The sequence below is a fragment of the Phascolarctos cinereus genome, unplaced genomic scaffold (genome assembly GCF_003287225.1).
Source record: "Phascolarctos cinereus isolate Bilbo 61053 unplaced genomic scaffold, phaCin_HiC Scaffold_726;HRSCAF=1367, whole genome shotgun sequence".
Taxonomy (NCBI): Eukaryota; Metazoa; Chordata; class Mammalia; order Diprotodontia; family Phascolarctidae; genus Phascolarctos; species Phascolarctos cinereus.
Window position 1 is genome coordinate 155,017,757 of NW_027556098.1, and position 20,201 is coordinate 155,037,957.

At 37.5% G+C, this 20,201-nt stretch overlaps 1 protein-coding gene across 2 annotated transcripts in view; it reads right to left on the bottom strand.

The window, feature by feature from the left end:
• The window catches only part of TMEM163 (transmembrane protein 163), a 399,751-nt gene that overhangs the window by 127,220 nt on the left and 252,330 nt on the right, over nt 1-20,201 (bottom strand). For both annotated transcript variants that reach the window (XM_078146075.1, XM_021009490.2), the window contains exons 3-4: nt 19,764-19,807; nt 18,232-18,323 (exon numbers count right to left, since the gene is read on the bottom strand). In XM_078146075.1, the coding sequence (XP_078002201.1) occupies nt 18,232-18,323; nt 19,764-19,807 (136 nt within the window). The remainder of the gene's footprint in view (nt 1-18,231; nt 18,324-19,763; nt 19,808-20,201) is intronic.

Genomic DNA, 20,201 nt, shown 5'->3' on the forward strand with positions numbered 1-20,201 from the left:
GATCTATTTTCCAGGTCAGTTGTTTTTCCAATGAGATATTTCACATTGTTTTCTAATTTTTCATTCATTTGGATTTGTCTACTGTGTCTTCATTTCTCATAAAGTCACTATCTTCCAATTGCTCTATTCTAATTTTTAAGGAAGCATTTTCTTCAGTAAGCTTTTGGACTTCCTTTTCCATTTGGCCAGTTTTGCTTTTTAGGGCATTCTTCTCCTCATTGGCTTTTTGGACCTCTTTTGCCATTTGGGTTAGGCTATTTGTTAAGGTGTTATTTTCTTCAGTATTTTTTTGGGTCTCCTTTAGCAAGCTGTTGACTTGTTTTTCATGATTTACTTACATCACTTTCATTTCTCTTCCCAGTTTTTCCTCTACTTCTCTTACTTACTTCTCAAAATCCCTTTTGAGCTCTTCCAAGGCCTGGGACTGATTCATATTTTTCTTGGAGGCTTTGGATGTGGGAGCTTTGACTTTGTTGTCTTCTTCTGGCTGTATGTTTTCATCTTCTTTGTCACCAAAGTAAGATAATATGGTCTGATTCTTTTTGCGAGGTTTGCTCATGATCCCAGCCAACTACTTGAGTTTTAAGGTAAGAGTCTGCTTCCAATATGGAGAATGTGTTGTCCCAAGCTTCAGGGGTTTGTACAGCTGTTTTCAGAGATACTTGTAGGGACCTGTAAATTTTCAGTTCTTGCAAGGTGGTATGATAAGGGTCGAGGTGTTTACTCTTTTCCTGGCCTGTGCTCTGGTCTTTGAGTGACTGGCCACAAGCAGTCTTTTCTCTCTTGGAATTGTGAGGAGGGTTTCTTCTCCACTGGCCACCACAAGCTCTACCACACCAGCGCTCCTCCTCACCCCAGGACTACCACCCAGAACTATGACCCAGATCCAAGCATGGGCAAAGCAAGAGATTCCTGCCTCAGCACCAGCAAAGAGATCCCTGCAGTGCCCCTCTGATCAGCCACTTAATTCCCCCTCAGTCTGTGGGCCAGAAGCTCAGAACACAGCCACCGGCCCAGCCCGCGCTCTGTGCTCTGCACTCTGGAGCTGGCTCTGACCTAGCTCCTCTCTCAGCACCACAGAAACAGACTTTTCCCACTGACCTTCTAAGTTGTTTTTGGTGTTTGTGGATTGAGGAGTCTGGAAATCGCCACAGCTGCCTGTGATTCATTCCTCTGAGGCCTGCTCCAGGTTCACTGCAGCCTGCGTGCCCATGCCGAACTGAGCTCCTCTACCCGCCCGGTTGCGATATGCCTTTCTGATCAACCATCCAGGCTGTCTTGGGCTGGAAATTTGTTTTGCTCTGTCTTTTTGTGGGTTCTGCTGCTTTAGAATTTGTTTAGAGCCATTTTTTTACAGGTATTTGGATGGGTTCGGGGGAGAGTTCAAGCAAGTCACTGCTTTCACGAAGCCATCTTGGCTCCACCCCTCTCTGGATTTTCATGGCATTACTCTCTTCTAGTTCAACTTCTACCTATCTGTCCACTCCTTCTCGATCTTCTTTGCTGGCTCATGGTCCACACCAAAGAGTGGTTATTCCATCAGGTTCTATCCTGGCTTTTTTTTTTCTTCTCCTCACGTGACCTCATTAATTCCCATTGATTTAACTATTATTTCTGTGCAGATGACTCCCAGATCTATATATCCAGATCCAGTTTCATATCAAGCTTTAATTCCATATCTCCAAATGTCTACTAGATATTTCAGACTGGGTATCTTGGAAACATCTTACATCAACGTATATAAAAATGCACTCATCATTTTTTACCCTAAACCTCCTCCTCTTCCACACTTCCCTAATTCTGTCTAAGAACTTGGCAACAGATAGGATATGTACAGTAAATATGAGAGAGGAGTCAAGGATGATACCTGGGTCAAGCCTGGGTGACTGGGAAATAACAGAGAAGTTTGGAAAAGAGACAGAACCCATAGTACCTTATAATTAAATGCTTGCATATTATGTATATGCATTTATTAATTTTTATTTATGCCATACATGTTTAAATATAATTTTTATCTCCCTTTTTAGAATATGAACTCCTTTTGACTACAGACTGTTTCATTCTTCATACTTGTATCCCTAGCACCAAGAGCAGTGCCTGACACATAGTAAGCACTTAGTAAATACTTGTTGAAACAACATTGTGAAAACAAATAACTTTGAAAGACTGAGGAAGTCTGATCAATGCAATGACCAACTGTGAATTCAGGAAATCAATGATGAAGAATACTTACCCACCTCTTGACAGAGAGGTAATAGACTAAATTTGCAAAATGAGACACACATTTTTAGACGTGGCCAACGTGAGTTTTGCCTGATTATTCATAATTGTTACAAAAGTTTCATTTTATTTCATTTTGTTTTGTGGGGGTGAGGGAGTGGGGAGTAAAGCGTAAAAAGACTGGGAACAGAGGGAAAGAAAATCACTGCTTGTTAATTTAAAAATAAAATTTAATTTAGAAGATACAAAACACAACTGGTTGGTTGGTTGGTTAATTAAAGGAAGTGAGTCACTGGAAATCTGTCCCACACAATTTAATGGAGCTAAAAAGCTATAGCTGGAATTTCAGTAAGCCCCTTGTCACGGAGCTCTTCATCTTTGAGGCACCTTTTATACACAGCATTGATTATTTTTTTTTTTTTTTTACTGATGTCAAAAGGGAAAGCTGCTACCAACTAACTCCAGCTTTTTATATCTACATGGCACAATGGTAGAGCTTGAGACCTAGAATCAGGATATGACTCATGTTCAAACCCAGTTTCAGACCCTAACTAGCTGGGTGACCCTGGGCAATCCCCTCTTCTATAAAATAGGGATAATAATAGTATCTACTTCCTAGAGTTTTTGTGAAGATAAAATGAATTTATATTGGCAAACCTTAAAGCACTATGCAAACTATAGCTATTATTATTGTTATCTGTTGTTGTTGTTATTCCCCTCCACTACCAGATTTCCTGGTACTTCTAAGGGGTACTTTTTCTCATTTAATCACAGTTGAGTCTAAGCACAAAGGTTTATTTTTTTTTCCAGCAATAACAAGAATTACAGGAAAGACAGCCACCATTCTATCTAGTGTAATATTTGCAAGTTACTCACAGCAGTCTTGGCTAGTTTGCTGTCCCCACGGGAGGGCTTTAGCCAAGTTTTTGGCTATAACAGAACCTAAAATAAAATGCTTTAGGGTTTTTTCTCCCCTGAGTTTCCAAGCTAATGTCTGTTGTAGATAAATGAAAGGTGTCTGCTCCTTAATGGAAAGGCTGAAGAACTTTGCCAGATCTCTTCTTAGGCTAGAGAAATTGAGAGACTCACATGTAGCTGCTAGCTTTGCCTTTAAAAAGTTCTCGGGTGTAAATGAGCAATGAACAAGTCCAGGAAGAAGCCAAAAGCAAACCACCCTCATCTGCAAGGCCATCAAAGCATCCAAGGGTGCAGCAATTCCAAAGTCAGTCCTTTGCCCAATGAGCACATAAAATACAGTCTGAAGCTTTTGTGAAATGCAGATATAGGCCCAAGAGGAGCAAAGATAATGTTTTCAACTGAGACATTTAAAGCGCATCCCGGACTACAAACTCTCTATCTTTTTAATTAATACCAAAGCCCAGAACTATTCTCTAGGTTCAAATGTTTTCCTCAGGACCAGGCTCCTTAACCTTTTTATGTCATGGACCCCTTTAGCAATTTGGAGAAGCCTATGCATCTTTTCTGAGAATAATGTTTTAAATACATCAAATAAAATACATAGAACCACAAAGGAAACTAGTTATTTACAAATACAATTATCAAAAAGGAACTTTTTAAAGCATGTTAAGATCTCTTGGCTAGTGCAGAGGTTAGCCTTCTTAAAAATGGTTTTTACATTTAAAATGAAGTATCATTGCATTTTAAAATGAAAAAAAAAAACATTTTTAGCTCTCTGGCTGTGCAAAAACAAGTGGGCAGCCAGATTTGGCCCTCAGGTGTAGTTTGCTAAACCCTGACCCAGTGGATAGAATGCTGGATTCAAAGTCAAGAAGACTTCTTCTGACACTTTATTAGCTATGTTACTATAGGGCAAATCATCTAATCTCTCTGAGACTCACTTTCCTCGTCTGTAAAAAGTAGATAATATACCCACAGTGTATACTTTACAGGATTTTCATGAGGATCAAATGAGATAATACAGCTTGGCAAACTTCAAAATACTATATAAACCTCCATTATTATCATTATTATGTACTAGCTCTGTAAGGAATTCATCCTTTTACTCTTTACCCCCTAATATATCCATGGATTTATTTTCTTAGTAATATATTGGAATGGTGGGGGAAACTGGTCACTAATAAGTTACACTGGATATGGCTTGAAAAGGAAGAACAGAGTTGATGGAAGGTCAGCTATACAAAAGGTCATTCAGGGTAAACAAAGTTTTCCAAATGGTACAATATGGGGGTGTGGTCTTTTTTAACTTGTTTTCTTTCTGTAGATTTTGTAAGGATGCCAAAGGAATGTAATCAGTCTTCCATTGTTTTTTCACCTCAGGAAATTAAGGATCTGAAGAAAGGTCTTCATCATCCATCCCCCATTCCGTTCAAACTCCCTTCCTGACTTCACATTTTAAAAATCTACTGGTTGGTTCATTCCAGGAAGTGAGGGGAAAACAACTTTGACTCACCCTGATGTGAGAAGCCAAAGCTTCAGGGGTACACATTTCACCCGAGGCACCCTGGCTTATCAGTGTTCTATTTTACCGGGAAGTTTCCCATGTCCTTTTCATGACAGTAGAAGGAACTTGGTCTGAACTTTTCCCTTAAAGTGGACTCTCCAGAATAGCTTCAAGTGCCCATAACAACGAATTAAGGGAACTGCTGATGGAATGGGCAGAGGAAGATGGGTTTAGGGGGAAGAAGTTCTAGCATGTCAGAATCCTAGGAGACTTGTAATAGGCAGAATGGACTCCAAAAAAGAAAAGCATGGAACCACTCAAAAAAGAGAAAGAAATAAGACATGGGGCCTCATAATGCCTTTTAAGGAGTGGTGAGATGTACCTAGGCAGTCAAATCAAGGTAGTCTAGTAGTCTATGGAATACTGATGCTGGTCTTGCAGCTCACTTGGGGGAAAGAAACTCTGGAAATTAATCCTGTGGAAAGAATTGGCAGCCCAGAATCAGAGTGAAGCTAAATATAGCCCCAAGAGGCTACAGCAGATCACCATAACATAAACGGGGGGGTGGGAGTTGGAGGGGAATGGGACATGAAAGTCCTCTTGCCTAGTCTACCCATTCACTAAAGAATTAGTTTCCCCACCTACTCAAGTTTTTCCTAAAAGGTTTCTATTTTTTCTATCACCTTTGGAAATACAGATGTGTGTATAGAGAAGACAACAATTGCGCAACTTGATTTATTTACATTGCTTTTATATCTTTTGTGTCTTAACTAAATGATGTTGTTGTTGAATTTATGGTCTACATGGTTGGCAAATTGTGCTATCCTGGTAGAGTCCCAAGCCATAAATTGCAGGACAGATTAGCGTCAGAGCTCAAGGTCTTCAGGTGACTAGTGTTACAGCTCTGTGTTAAATGCTATCATTGATTATTATCATCATTCATTCATGACATTTTGGAAGTCACAAGTTTTCCTGAACCTAGGTTTAAGAGGATGCATGTAAAGAGTTTTGAAAAGTTAAAAGTGCAAAGTAAATGTAAAACAATTATGCAGAATCTCTTAAAACCTCAGATTTTGTGTCATCTAACCTCATGGGTAAAAGGAGCAAGAAAAGAAGATTTCCACTGAGAGACAGGTGTGATGCTACTTTAATATAATTCTCTCTCTCTCTCTCTCTCTCTCTCTCTCTCTCTCTCTCTCTCTCTCTCTCTCTCTCTTCTCTTTCTTTCTCTCTCTCTCACACACACACACACACACACATGCACACACACACACACATTTTTTAGAAAACATTGGGTCTCTTCGTCTCTTTCAGACTGGAAATATAGGGACTGATTCCGGAACTAATTAACATCAAAACTTTGATGTGCTCTGTTACTGACATGGATATGTTCACTATTCCCTAGGCTCACTATATTGATGCTAATCTTAGTTTTGACATCCAATCTGCATAACCCACAGGAGGGTAAAACTCCCAAACTCAAGACATCTATCACCAGCCTCAGCCTCCCTGACAGCAGGGATTACAAGCATATACCCTCATTATGGTTACTTTTATATATTTCTAAAGCATCATGACCAGAGGTTGAATTAGGTGGCCTCTACTGTCCAATCCATCTTTGAGATTCCAAGGTTCTTATCCTTCTTAATATGCCTTTACCTTTCATTCAGAGCGTAGTAAAGCAAGCAAATCATTAATCTATCATGGGATTGATTAAGTTATCTTTCTTTGTCAATCTTTGCATTTAGTACCACAGATAGTTTGATCAGCCCATAAAAGATGATAAAAGCTAAAACCATCTCCCCCCAGTAGAATATAAGCTCCTTGAGAGCAAGGACCATTTTTTTCTTTGTAACCTAGCACAGTACCTTGCCCATAGTAAATGCCTCACTAAAACCTTGCTATATTGGATCTTGTCCAAAAGATCAAAGTTCCAAATCATATGCTAGCAACTGATATAGGAAAAACTATATAATATATACAGCAATGTACTCCTCATGGGGGCTTTTGAAGGATGGGTACTGGCAATCAGTAAATGTGGTCTGGATAAAATCTGGGGCTGAGGTACTTCCAGCTAATGAGAAAATTAATGATGTAGAATATTATCAGATGGAACAGGTATATACATTTGAGGCATATCATGGGGGTGAAGCAATACAAGGAATAATAATTGATGCACAACAGCAGACTATTTTTATAAGATATCAATTAAGAAATTATCATTTGATTATTTTTCTTAGAGAATTTGATAATTATTTTTGTCTTATTTATCATATCATTTTACATGTTTATTATTTATATATTTTAAACAGATATTGAACTGTTAAATTTTGTCACTTCAATTTCTTGAAATATACCTTGTGCAGACTGCTGTGAGCTTAACCACATTGCCAGATTTATCATGAAGTTTGAAGAGCTTTGTGTTATACAAAACATTAATTGAATAAAATCAAAATTTCTGATCTTATCAAGTTAAAACAACAGGACTTCATCCTGTCTACTACAATTATTCAAAACAGCCAAGTCTCTTGGCTCAGCAAATTGGCTAAAAGGGGAAGGATAGGAACCACATGCAATACAATGTGCCCCTCTTTCCTTCAAATGGACAAACACTTAACAATTTTTATTGCACTGCTTCCAAAGTTTTCCCTTCAACATCCTGCCGAGCATAATGAAATTTGGGTAGAGTTGGCACAGGAAAATGAACTCCTGAACTACAAAGATTTGTTTTTGCCTCATTGTGGCAGAATTATGAAGCTGAGGAGGCGAACAATGTCCGCCCATCTGCCAGTACTTCTCCTTCCAGCAGTGTAGATTTGTAACCTAAAGAGACAGCTAGCATTGGTGAGCTTTCCTGTTGCCCTGACTGTGCTGCAATCAGATGGAAAATGTCAGGTGCCCATAATGGGAATCAAGCTGTACCTTTCATTGCAGGCATCCTGATTCTCTTCCAAAACTAATTTCAGCAGGTGGTTGCATTTCCTACTGACTTACACTTCTGTACATCCTGCATTTTAATCGGAGACTTGAGACCATACACTTGGAATTCCCTGTGCAATTTGACTTGGCCAAAACCTGTTCATGGTTGTCTTATTCCTTGCCATATCAACTGATCACTTCCCTTTGCTTTATCTTCAGCCCTTTAGATTTCATTTTTTCAATTCAACAGATATTCAAACTAGCTTTAAGATCTTTCCACCATATTTCTTCCCAATAAGGACAGCATTTATTAAATATCTACTATGTGCCAAACATGTTGTGGGGGTGGGGATGGGGTAGATTTAAAAAAAAAAATGAAAACCAGTCGCTGCCCTCAAGGAGCTTACAATTTTAATACCATGTGCAGTCTATTCATTTCTTCTATGATCATAATAGGTGCTTTTTTAATCTCTCTAGGCCCAAGTTTTTTTAATTTTTTTTTTGGCTAGGCAATAAGGTTAAGTGACTTGCCCAGGGTCACACAGCTAGTAAGTGTTATGTGTCTGAGGCCAGATTTGAACTCAGGTCCTCCTGAATCCAGGGCCAGTGCTCTATCCACTGTGTCACCTAACTGCCCCTTAGGCCTGAGTTTCATTTTTTTTGGGGGGGGGCTACGTAATGGGGTTAAGTGACTTGCCCAGGGTCACACAGCTAGTAAGTGTTATCTGTCTGAGGACGGATTTGAACTCAGGTCCTCCTGAATCCAGGGCTGGTGCTCTATCCACTGCGCCACCTAGCTGCCCCCTAGGTCTAAGTTTTTAAAAAGAAAATTTTGTGAAATGTAGTCAACAGACTTAGTTAAGTGACTCCAGAGAAAGATGAAGGGGTTCATAAATTATCTATAGAGCTGGGAGGTATCTAAGACATCATCTCAGCTAACCACCACATTTTTTTTTTTACAGATGAGGACATTGAAGTGCAGAGAAGTGAAGAGTCTCCACTCTATTATCCCTCTTATGGAAGTTTTGCTCCTCATTAGAGGCCACATTTGAAGGGGGGGGGAAATGTCAGAAGTCAGAACCAGGAGATCTTGTTTGTTGAATTAAAAAGAATTGTTTAGTCCCAAGGCTCAGAAGCTGGGAATAAGACAGAACAATGAGTCCAATGTCAAATTTACAATCAGGAGCTAGGGAGTATGCAGAAGCTAGAGGTCAAGGCAGAATAGGATGTCAAAACCAAGGCAAACAGTCAAGAGAATCAGAGAGCAGGCAGATGCTGCAGTCCAATATTGCTACATAGCAGGATATACTAATGACCAGATTCCTATGCTATGACTCATCACAAAGTCTGTAGGAAGGAGCAGGTGAGTCATGAGAGGGAAAGGATAAGTGAGTTAATAGGATGAAGGAAAGAATTCACATTCAGGAAGTGTGAAACCTCAGAGTCCTCTGGTTCTAATTTTTATCACTGTTCATTAGAGAAGAGTAAAAGTAAGGCTCTTCTGTCAAATACAAAGGTAGTGGAAGACTAGGGTTTGGGTCAAGATTTCCCAAAGGAAATGGTCCACACCAGAAACAACAGAAGCATTAACTGATTAGGCAGAGTCGATCAATGTGTCCTCAAACAGAAAAGACAAAATTCTGAGGAACCTAGGCATGGCCCTAAGACGCTAATCAAGTTAGAAAATGTTTGGGCAAATCAATCCAGTTTTCGATGTTTTGATGAGGTGGTTTTTTTTTCCTACAAAAATTGTGCTCAACTAAATACTTCCCTTTTGTTTCATGATTTGGTAAAATAATTCACCCAGTGCCATTTAGACCACCAATGACAAATTCCAAATCTTTAAAAGCCAGAAAAATCATGTTAGAGACCTTTAAAGGGTCCTAAGGTCCATTACTACACTTAAGATGAAAATGTATCAGATACATCCTCAAGAGAAAGCTATGTGTCCATTCTTGTTTAAAAGAGAGGAATCAGATTTCATCTAAGTCTTTTCACTCTGTAAACTTCTAATCACTTGAATCTATTCTGTTCATTCCCAAAGCCAAGAGAGTGATTGATGATTAATGAACAGAGGGAGATGAATTAAAGCTCATTATGAGGTTGGCAAAAACTAAATAGAGAAGAGCCACAGAAGATGCTGACATTTTCTAAGGAGTGTAACTAATTTCTGAAAGGTTTTCAGAACACTACGACTCAGATTTTCACTTTAATAAACAAAGGGAGTGTAAAGGGATATAGTATGTGATGAAATAGACAGAGCAGTGGGCTTGGAGTCAAAAAGACACAAATTCAAATCCTGTCCCACATACTCTGGACAAGTCACTTAACCTCTGTCTCCTTTTCCTCATCTGTAAAATAAGGATAACAATAGCACCTATGTTCCAGGGTGGTTGTGAGGATAAAATGATATAATATATGTAAAGGGCTGTGAAATCTTGAAAATGCTATGTAAATATTTAAAATTAATCAATCATCATAGCTCCCCCAATGGGAAATGGGAATAGGGAGGAGTCTGATGTTTTCAGAGAACTAATGGACTCCTCCCAATGAATGTGAACATTTTCCCCAGTACCTTATAGATTGGTTTCAGAAGCTGAAGCTGCTTCCTGATGATAGGCTGACTGAGGAGAGGTGGCCAAATTCTCAGAAAAGTTGCCCCCACCCCACTCCTGGTGAAAGGAACAGGGACACCAATTCTAGCTTTTCCTAAGCACGCTAACACTTAGACTGTCATGTGAAAACGTAACAAAGTAGACCTTCATGGAGGAAGGAGAAGGGACTATTTCTTCCCCTTTCCTCTCTACTCCCCATCCCCCCGCAATTAATGGTGATTTGCAGCAGAAGCACATAACCAAACTGCATGAGGATGCATGTAGCCTGAAAAGTGAACTTAAACTGGAAACAAAGTCAATGGGTGTCAATTGAGGAGTGGCTAAACCAGTCATGATACAACGAAATATTACTGTGCAATAAGAAATTATGAATATGATCAATACAGAGAAGCATGAAAAGAGTTAAATGAACTAATGCAGAATGAAGTAAGCAAAGCCAAGAAAACAATATGCATGACTATAACAATGAAAATGAGAACAACCACAAAAGAATCAAAAGTGATTGTAAGTGGATAATCAACATAATATGGCTTGTCTTCTCAATGAGTAGGAGAGGAGTAGGATGGAAGGAAAAAAAATTTGGAATTCAAAATATTTAAAAATGAATGTTTCAAAATTTTACATATGAATTGGGAAATATTTAATGAAATAAAGAAAAATATATTGATTTTTAAAAGTAAATGTAAGATTTCAAAGAACAAGCATGGTGCCAAAGAACACATATGAAAAGACACCTCTCTTTCCCATTCCTACCCTTTGCAGGAGCCAGAGGTCCATGGCGTATGGTTTATCACAGATATTTTCAGACTTTTCCAATGAATTTATCAGTTTCGCTAATTTTTTCTCTTCTTTTTTCTTTTTCTTTTCTATAAAGGGGAGTTCTGGTCTAATGTAATTTATATAGGATGTTCCAAAAGTCTTACTGCTTTAATAGCTTCTTTGTCTTTAAAAGAACAAAAGATCTGAACAAAAAAGGAAATTGAATTTTTCATATTATTTTGTAGTATTCAAGGAAATAACATCTAGTTTCCATTCTTTACTATATTCTTGACTTTAGGAATCTATTCATAAAATGTGGGCATAGTATATTAAAGGTCTTGACATTTATAAATATTTGGTATGGCTCTTGTTAACGTTCACAGTAGACTAAGAAGTTCTGTTTACTTTAAGGTGAAAGGCTGATTAAAAGCCATTTGACTTGAATAATATTAATTTTTTTTGGTGAGGCAATTGAGGGTAAGTGATTTGCCCAGAGTCACACAGCTAGTGAGTGTTGTGAGGCCATATTTGAATGTCTGAAGTCACATTTGAATTCAGGTCCTCCTGAATCCAGGGCTGATGCTCTACCCACTGCACCACCTACCTGCCTGTGTATATCTACATAATATTGAAAAGGGCTTCATCCACTTTCAGACAAGAAAATGTCTAAACCTCTGCATATCCCAAATCTCATCTCAGTCTCTCTTCACTTCAACCCGTCCTACACACCTAGGGAGTATGCAGAAGCTAGAGGTCAAGGCAGAATTGGTAGTCAAAATCAAGGCAAAGTCACAAATCAGAATGTAAAAGAATTAATCTCACTTACGATTTGATATTCATAAAGCACAGATCTAACCACGTCATACATCTCCTCAAAAAACCTCAATGGCTCCTAATTGCCTTTAGAAGAAACTACAAACTCCTCTATTTGGCATTTAAAGTTCTTCACAATCTGGTGCCAGGCTATCTTTTCAAGTTGATTAAACCACTAGCCATGATTTCTAAATGCCAGTCAAGTTGGCTTCCTTTCTGTTACCCGTACACAACATTATATCTTACATCTGTGTATGTTTGCACATGTCTCCCAAGACTGTAATGTTCTTGTACCTCACCCATACATCTTACAATTCCCAGCTGCATTCAAATCTTAGCTTAAGTGTGACCTCCTATGAAGCCTCCTTTTATTCTCACCTGAAATCTAGAAGTTGGAGGGGGGGGGGGGAAGGAGACAAGCATTTATTATTTATTAAGCATTACTATATGGCCAGCACTATGCTAAATGCTTTACAATTATTATGTCATTTTATCCTTACAACAATCTTGGGAGGTAGGTGCTATTATTATCCCCATTTTACAGATGAGGAAACTGAGCCAGACAGAGATTAAGAGACTTGTCCAGTATCATGCACCTCATAAGTGCTTGAAACTAAATTTGAATTCACAAGATGATGTCCTTCTTTGGCTCAAGCCTCCAGAACTGGATCTGGCCTGTGAGCCCAGAGAGAGACAGGTTAGAAGGGGAGGGAGAGGTTAGGTCATAGATTACAGCAATAAAGAAACAAATTAGGAATAAAAATTGGCCCCAAAACAACAAATGTATACATTCTGAGTGGCAGCTCTGTGTGTGTGTGTGTGTGTGTGTGTGTGTGTGTGTGTGTGTGTGTGTGTGTGAACACCAGGTAGCAACCCAACCACAGTTATATGGCTTGACTCTGTATCAGGAAGAGTGGACAATCACAGGTTAAGGATTCATTCTGAGGCTTGGAATCCTCTCAGGAAGCAAAAGGGATGAATTGAGGTCCAGTTGGCTGTTTTCCAGTTGAAAGAAGGGAACTAGGACCATCTATTTACAGCATTCAACGTGCTGAGGGACCTTACACTTGGGAGTAAATGGATGGTCCCTAGTTCCCTTCTTTCAGCTCTCCCTTCAACTGGCTTCATCAGGGGAACCATAAGATGTTTATTAAAAGCTGTGTTGGCAGTGCAAAACAGTGAGTGAGCTAAATAATATAACCATATCATGTAGCTATGGATTTATGGGTTACTTTAGGAAACTTCATTACTCTGAGTAAAAAATCCTCTGCAAACTAGTAACAAGGCCACATTTTCTCAAAGACCCAATTTTCTAAAAGGATATGGACAAAGTTTGTGGAAGGCCTTCCCTCTTGACAAGAGTTTATTTATCTATAAAAGGTCATCACACAACAATAGCATAAAGGTAATGCAATACACCACCTTTCATTTACAGAACATTTCAACGTACTTTGACATTTTTGCTCTCATTTTATCTACATAACAACTCTTATCACACAGAAATTACCATCCCAGTTTCATAGATGAGAAAATGGAGGTGTAGAGAGGTTAACTGACTTCCCAATGTCCATGCAGCCAGTTAGTAACAGAGCCAAGACTCCAGTATTAGAACCCAAGTTTCCAGACTTCTAGACTAGTAATCTTTTTCCTCGGACTATCTAAACCCCACAAGAGGTGATCACATCCTTCAAACCCACCCACAACTACACACCAACTGCTCAGTCTGAATGACATATGGTCTTAATTATGCTTGGCCTGTCAACAAATCATTCCAAATGGACACGATATCTGGTATTCAGACCAACACACAAAAGCCTAATCTTTTGTAAAAGAGTGCCATTATAGCTCCAGCAATCGCTAATACTCTGAATCTTGTCTGCTCTCTCTCAAGAAGGTTTATAATTAGCTATTTAGAATTTCTCTCAACCTGAATGGTAAGCTTCACATAAGATGAGATTCTTCATGTTTTCTGTTGCTTTGACCTTTATTCAATATTATTTTTTTTCTCAATATACCTTGGCATAAATCACCTTCTTCTTGATTATCCATAATCATTTTAGGTTTACTCTAAAAAAATGCATGATGACCCTTTCCAGAGATGGGAAATCTCTTGCTAAAATAGACTTTTGTGTATTAAGTTCTAAATGAATAGTGCACAGAATAAATAAAGAACACAGAGAAGCACTGAAATTGATGCCTCATGTAATCAGACTGAAAACTTTAATTTTAATATATATGCTGTCAAAATGAGCATTGAAAACCCTATCTTAAAGGAAGCTAACACAACAAAGACATTAGGTTTAGTCCTTATTCTCTTCCAAATTTCAGTTGGTGTTGAAATTAAACACGGACATCTGGTGCTAAAGGACGATGTCGGAACAAATGGAAAGAATGTCAACTGTGGTGATAATCTATATCTGAGGTCTCTTCCAAGAAGAGCCAAAGGTGAAGCTGAAAAGAAAATATTTGTCTTTCAAGACATTTACTTATACCACTAGTGTGTAAGGTGTGTTAGCTCATGGGAACGTCTCCAAATTTTCTAGATTCCATTCACTGATAACACAAACCACCAGCAGTCTGGGAGGAATGTCCTCCCAGAATATACTGGATGTCCTTTTACTGAAACCAAAGTATGATGCAGTAGCTTGTCCAGCTGGGACATCAGGTTATCAAAGACCTTCTATTGTCATACATACAAACTCAGATTTAACACAATGAATTCTACTGCTGCTCACAAGCAATTTTAATTGCATATCTATGGGTAGTAGTTACATTACTACCTGAATGCCAGGATTTCAAGTGCACTTAAAAGTATTAATGTGTTTAAGAATGACCTAAAATCCTTATGATTACACCTCATTCATTTTAGACTCAGATTATAGTTAAGAGGCTGTCTAGGAGTTTTTATTGAGGTTCCCAACCTTCCACTAGTGCCTTTTATGCCATCCTTTTCTGTCTTTGCCATGATCTTGCTCCATTGACCATCCCCAAAAGGTAAGTAGGTGACATAGTGGATAGGGCACTAGGCCTGAAGCCAAGAAGACCTGAGTTCAAATCCAGCCCCAGACACTTGCTAGCTGTGGAACCCTGGGCAAGACACAATCTCTGTCTGCTTCAGTTTCCTCGTCTGTAAAATTGAGATTGTGATAGCATCTGCCTCACAGAGTTGTTGTAAGGCTCAAATAAGATAATAATTGTAAAGCACTTAGTATAGTGCCTGGCACATAGTGGGTGCTTAATAAAAACTTATTTCCTGCCTTCCTATATCTCTCATGCATCTTTTTAAGAAATTTCCTTTTTATTATTCTCATGACCTTGACAAATATAAACAAACACAATAATTTCCTTGTACAAAGGACAGAAAAATTACTACATTAGAAGTTGAGAATCTCCACTACATTTTGCTTGAGTTATTTCTATATATTTCAAATTTAACATAGTATTTCCAACACTACCATGTTGGTCTACGTCCCCATTTGAATTTTCTTATGCTCATTCAAAAAAATGATTCACCAAGGCACTTTTCTTTCTGTTATTTCTGGTTTTTTAAGGATCACTATCTCCACAATCTCCCCTAACTCTCCCCTCTCCAAAAAAATAATAATAAAAACCCTCTCTTGTAACAAATATGTGTAGTGAAGCAAAACAACTCTACACATTGGTTATACCTGAAAATGCTTGCCCCATTCTGCTCTCTGTCAAGACAATCCATCAGCATTCTACTGGAGTCATGAATAGTTATTACATTGACCATAGATCTTAAACATTTTATAGTTGCTTTCCCTTAAAAATGCTGTAGTTATTGTATAAATTGTTCTACTGGTTTTGATAATTTCACTCTGTGTCAGTTAATACAAATCTTCTGAAGTTTCTGATTCTGTCCCTTTTGTAATTTTGTATGGTATAGTAGTATTCCATTGTATTAGTATACCATAATTTGTTCAGTAATTCCCCAACTGAAGAGCATCCCCAATGTCTCAAATTCTTTGCTGTAACAACAACAAATTTCTACCTGTTTCTATGCTTATTTACTATACTCATTTCCTCAATTTCTTTTTCTTGGTTTATTGCTATAGCTAGCATTTCTGGAGCTACATCTATTAATAGTAGTGACAGCTTTAATCCTGATCTTATTATAAAGGATTCTAAAATTTCTCCATTATAGTTAATACTAGTTCTTGATTTTAGGCAGATACTATCTAGTATAGTAAGGAATAGTCCATTTATTCCTATTCTTTTTAAAGTTTTTAAGTAAAATGAGTGTTGTATTTTATAAAAAAAAACCAAAACTTTTCTCCTATTGATATAATTCCATGTTTTCATTGTTTTGTCATTAATATGATCTATTACATTTATAAATTTCCTAATATTAAGCTAGGTCTTCATTCCTGACATTAAATCCAACTTGGTATGTTGTATAAGCTTTCAAATATGCTATTGCAGCTCCTATGCTTACATCCATGACTATTAACAATATCGGTCTATACTTTCTTTCTCTGAATTAGCTCTTCCTGATTTAGGTATCCAGATTATATCTCATAGAAAGAATTTTGGCAAAACCCTCTTTTTGAAAAAATTTATTTTATTTTTAATTTATGAAACAAATAAGCATTTCCCAACATAGCAGAATTAAAAAAAGATGATTGCACATGAAACTGCAAATCTATTATGTACAACTTGCTATTCCTTTTAAATATATAATAAATTTATGACATAACTTTCTTTTCTTTTTTTTCTTCTCCTCCCTCCCAACTAGAGGTGGCTACCATCAGACACAAATATGTATACATATGAAAATCATTCTATACATACTTCTATTTATCAGTTCTTTTTCTGGATGCAGATAATGTATCCCTTTATACGGCCTTTGTAATTAATTTAGGTGTTTATAATAGTCAAAATTATTTAGTTGCTCAAAGTTGTTCTTAAGACAATATTGCTATTACTGTATACAACAGTCTCTTGGTTCTGCTCATTTTACCCTTCATTATTTCATGCAAGTCTATCCATGCTTTTCTTTCTTTTTATTTATTTATTTATTTTGTAGGCAATTGGGGTTAAGTGACTTGCCCAAGGTCACACAGCTAGTAAGTGTCAAGTGTTTGGTCTGAGGCCAGATTTGAACTCAGGCACTCCTGACTTCAGGGCTGGTGCTCTATCCTCTGTGCCACCTAGCTGCCCCTATCCATGCTTTTCTAAAATCAATTAGCTCATCTTATAGGACAGTAGTATTCTATCACAATCATATCCACAACTTGTTCAGCCATTCCCCAACTGATGGGCATCCCTAAAATTTCCAGTTCTTTGCCACCATAAAGAGAGCTGCCATAAATATTTTACAACATATAGGCTCTTTTCCTTTTTCTCTAATCATCTTTGGAAACAGACCTAGTACTAGTATTGCTGGATCAAAGGGTATAGGCATATACAAAGCCCTCTTTTTATTATTTTTGCAAATAATTTAAAACAGGAATTAATTGCTCTTTAAATATTTGCTAGAATTTACTTATAATTGCATTGATATTGAGCATTTTTTCATTTTAGGCATTATTTTATGGTTTATTGGGTTCCTTTTTCTGAAACTGGATTATATTAATCCTCAATTTCTTGGTTCTGTTAATCTGGTTATTTTTATTAGTATTCATCAATCTAATTTGTTAGCCATTTTATTGCCATAAATTTTTTTCTAATTTTTTTTTCTATTTCTTCTGGATTCATCACAAACTCTCTATTTTCATTTTGGCAATTTGATTTTCCTCTATTAATTTAAAATCTTATTGATTAACAATTTCTCCAATATACTTTCAATCTCTTGTTCTCTAATGGCTTCTTTACTTCTGTCCACAAAATATTCAGTTCCTTTCTACTCTGATCAATCCATCACAATGTATTTACTAAGTGTCCAACACTTATTACTTGTCTAATTACTTGTCTACCATACAAGGTGATGGAGATTTAAGGACATAATTGAAACTATCTCTGTCCTCAAGGAGCTTACAGCCTATCAAAAGACTAACATTCTAGACTAATAAACCTTTTCTTGGACCATGTTACTAGTAATTGCCCTCTTTCTTTTCTACCCTTTCTTGCCAAACTTCTAGAAGGAGCATACACACACACACATACACACTCTCTCTCTCTCTCTCTCTCTCTCTCTCTCTCTCTCTCTATATATATATATATATATATATATAGATATATATATATATAGATATATATATATCTATATATATATATCATATATACATATATGTATCACTATATATACATACATATATCTATCTCATAGCAACTTCATGTTATACCTATTACCATCAAAAGAACCTCAAGGTGCTTCTTTACTTAGAGATATAAAGGTATATAGATCAAAGTTCCTTGATAACCATCTCCTTCGTGGTCGCTAATATAGACCCGACCATACCCAATCGCCGCAGCTCTGCAGCTTGCCATTGCCCAGTCTAAAAAGAGCTAAGATATACTCACATGTATTCCCTGTGTGCAGAGTGTACAGCTGCTGCATTGCTGTAGCGCCACAAAACAATGGCCGAAGACAAAACATCCAAGATGGCATCAAACTAGAGGAGGAAAATAAGATAGTCAGTGGCTCCCAAGGTTGTTTTGCTGGGAACATTTAGCAAAGTTAACTTCAGGGAAAGGAGACTTCATATTCATTTTTTAAAAACCACCACTGATTTACCACATAATAGCAAACCCTTGGGGATTCAAGAACCCTGTATATCTAATCCACCATCATCAAAAAGGTATCATCATCTGTGCTAACTAACCTACAAAGCCACAGTCTTTGATATGGCAAGATCTGTTAGTATGCTCTCTAGATGCCAGCCCTCTGGAGATATTAAGAATAAAGAGGCTACAGTTATTCCAAAGACACTGAATCTAGTTTTAATACAACTTAAATCATTTGGGTGAAGTTCAGCACATCCCTGCTGAAAGACTGGGAATATTTTTTCTATATGCTCTAAAGCTTCTCTACTGGAAAAGAAAATAGATTTGAGAATAGAGTATGTCTGTGTACAGAAGCATGAGGGGAAAAATAAGAAACCTCAATGCTGTGGGTAGTGTTTAAGTGAGGCCCTTTACATCCTGTTGCCTGCAAGTCACACTTTCCATCTGATGAATTTCTTTTCATCTGGTCAAATTACATAAAAATACAACCCTTTTCCCCAATTATTTTGCAAATGAAGCTTTCAGAACAGTATAGCTATCCTACTTCCTCCCCTCTGTAAACAGCATCACAACCTAAACAATAGCTCTCAGCATTCCTTAAACTGGGTTTTAGAGCATGGGTTCTTGGTTTTTCTTTTAAAATATTTTGATAACTATATTTCAGTTTAATCCTCTGTAATCCTAATTATTTTGTTCTATGTATTTAAAACATTGTTCTGAGAAAGGGTCCACATGCTTCACCAAACTGCCAAAGGGATCCAAAACATAAAAATGCTTGAGAATTTCTGCTTAGTCTAAAGCAAATAGGAGTTAGGACTTCAGAAGCATATACTTCCCCGGGGAAGTGACTTAGAGTCAACCCTAAGCCAGACTTAATCTTTCTCTTAAATATGGTCCTCTTTTTGGGGGGAGGAAGGAGGAAATCACATCCAACCAGAGGACAGTGGAATTAATATCATCTTCAAGCCTACGATGAATTTGGGGAACTCAAGAAAAAGCCTAAATCCTAAAACGTCCCAGAAACTGGCTACAGTAAAGTAGGCATTTATCATTAAATGAGAGATGGTCATCTGCCCAGAGTGAAATATCAAAACACTTGCACTGTATGGCTGGGAATACGGTCTCAAAAGCAATTCTATCGCTAAACACTACGGTATTTAGCATTTCTGAATACTAAAGTATTCAACTGTGTGTTGAGATAGTCCCCATTGCTGATCTCAAATTGAGTTATTGCATCCTGACCACCCATATTCATAGAGTCCATGGCAAGGTTACATGGCTCAGATAATGGGGCAAAGCAGCATAAAAGGACATTTCAAATTACTTACAGCAAACCCAAAAGCAGAGGCGCTGTACCTCATTACGGAGACAGCTAAAAAGAAAGAAAATATTATTCAGAATAATTTCAATCTTGTTAGGGATATTTTCTTTCATCCTGAATATAGTAATTAGGAGTAGCCTTTTCAACACTGTAGGAAAACCACCAAAAGAACAAAGAGCAATGAGGTATCTATGCAAATTGGGGGACTCAGAGACCAAGAGTCTCCATCTTGGCTTATTCTTAGGAAGGGGACACTGCTCATTCTCCTACTTCTCAGTCTGCAATAATGTCCTATTGCAGTACATTTTGAGGGCACTCAAATAGAGGAAAATATTTCATTACAAATTAGACTCACAATCTGGGTATCAAAAATTGGCAAAGTCTAGGAGAAAAAAGGAGAGAAACATACACACATACACACACACATAAACACGCACTACATAAA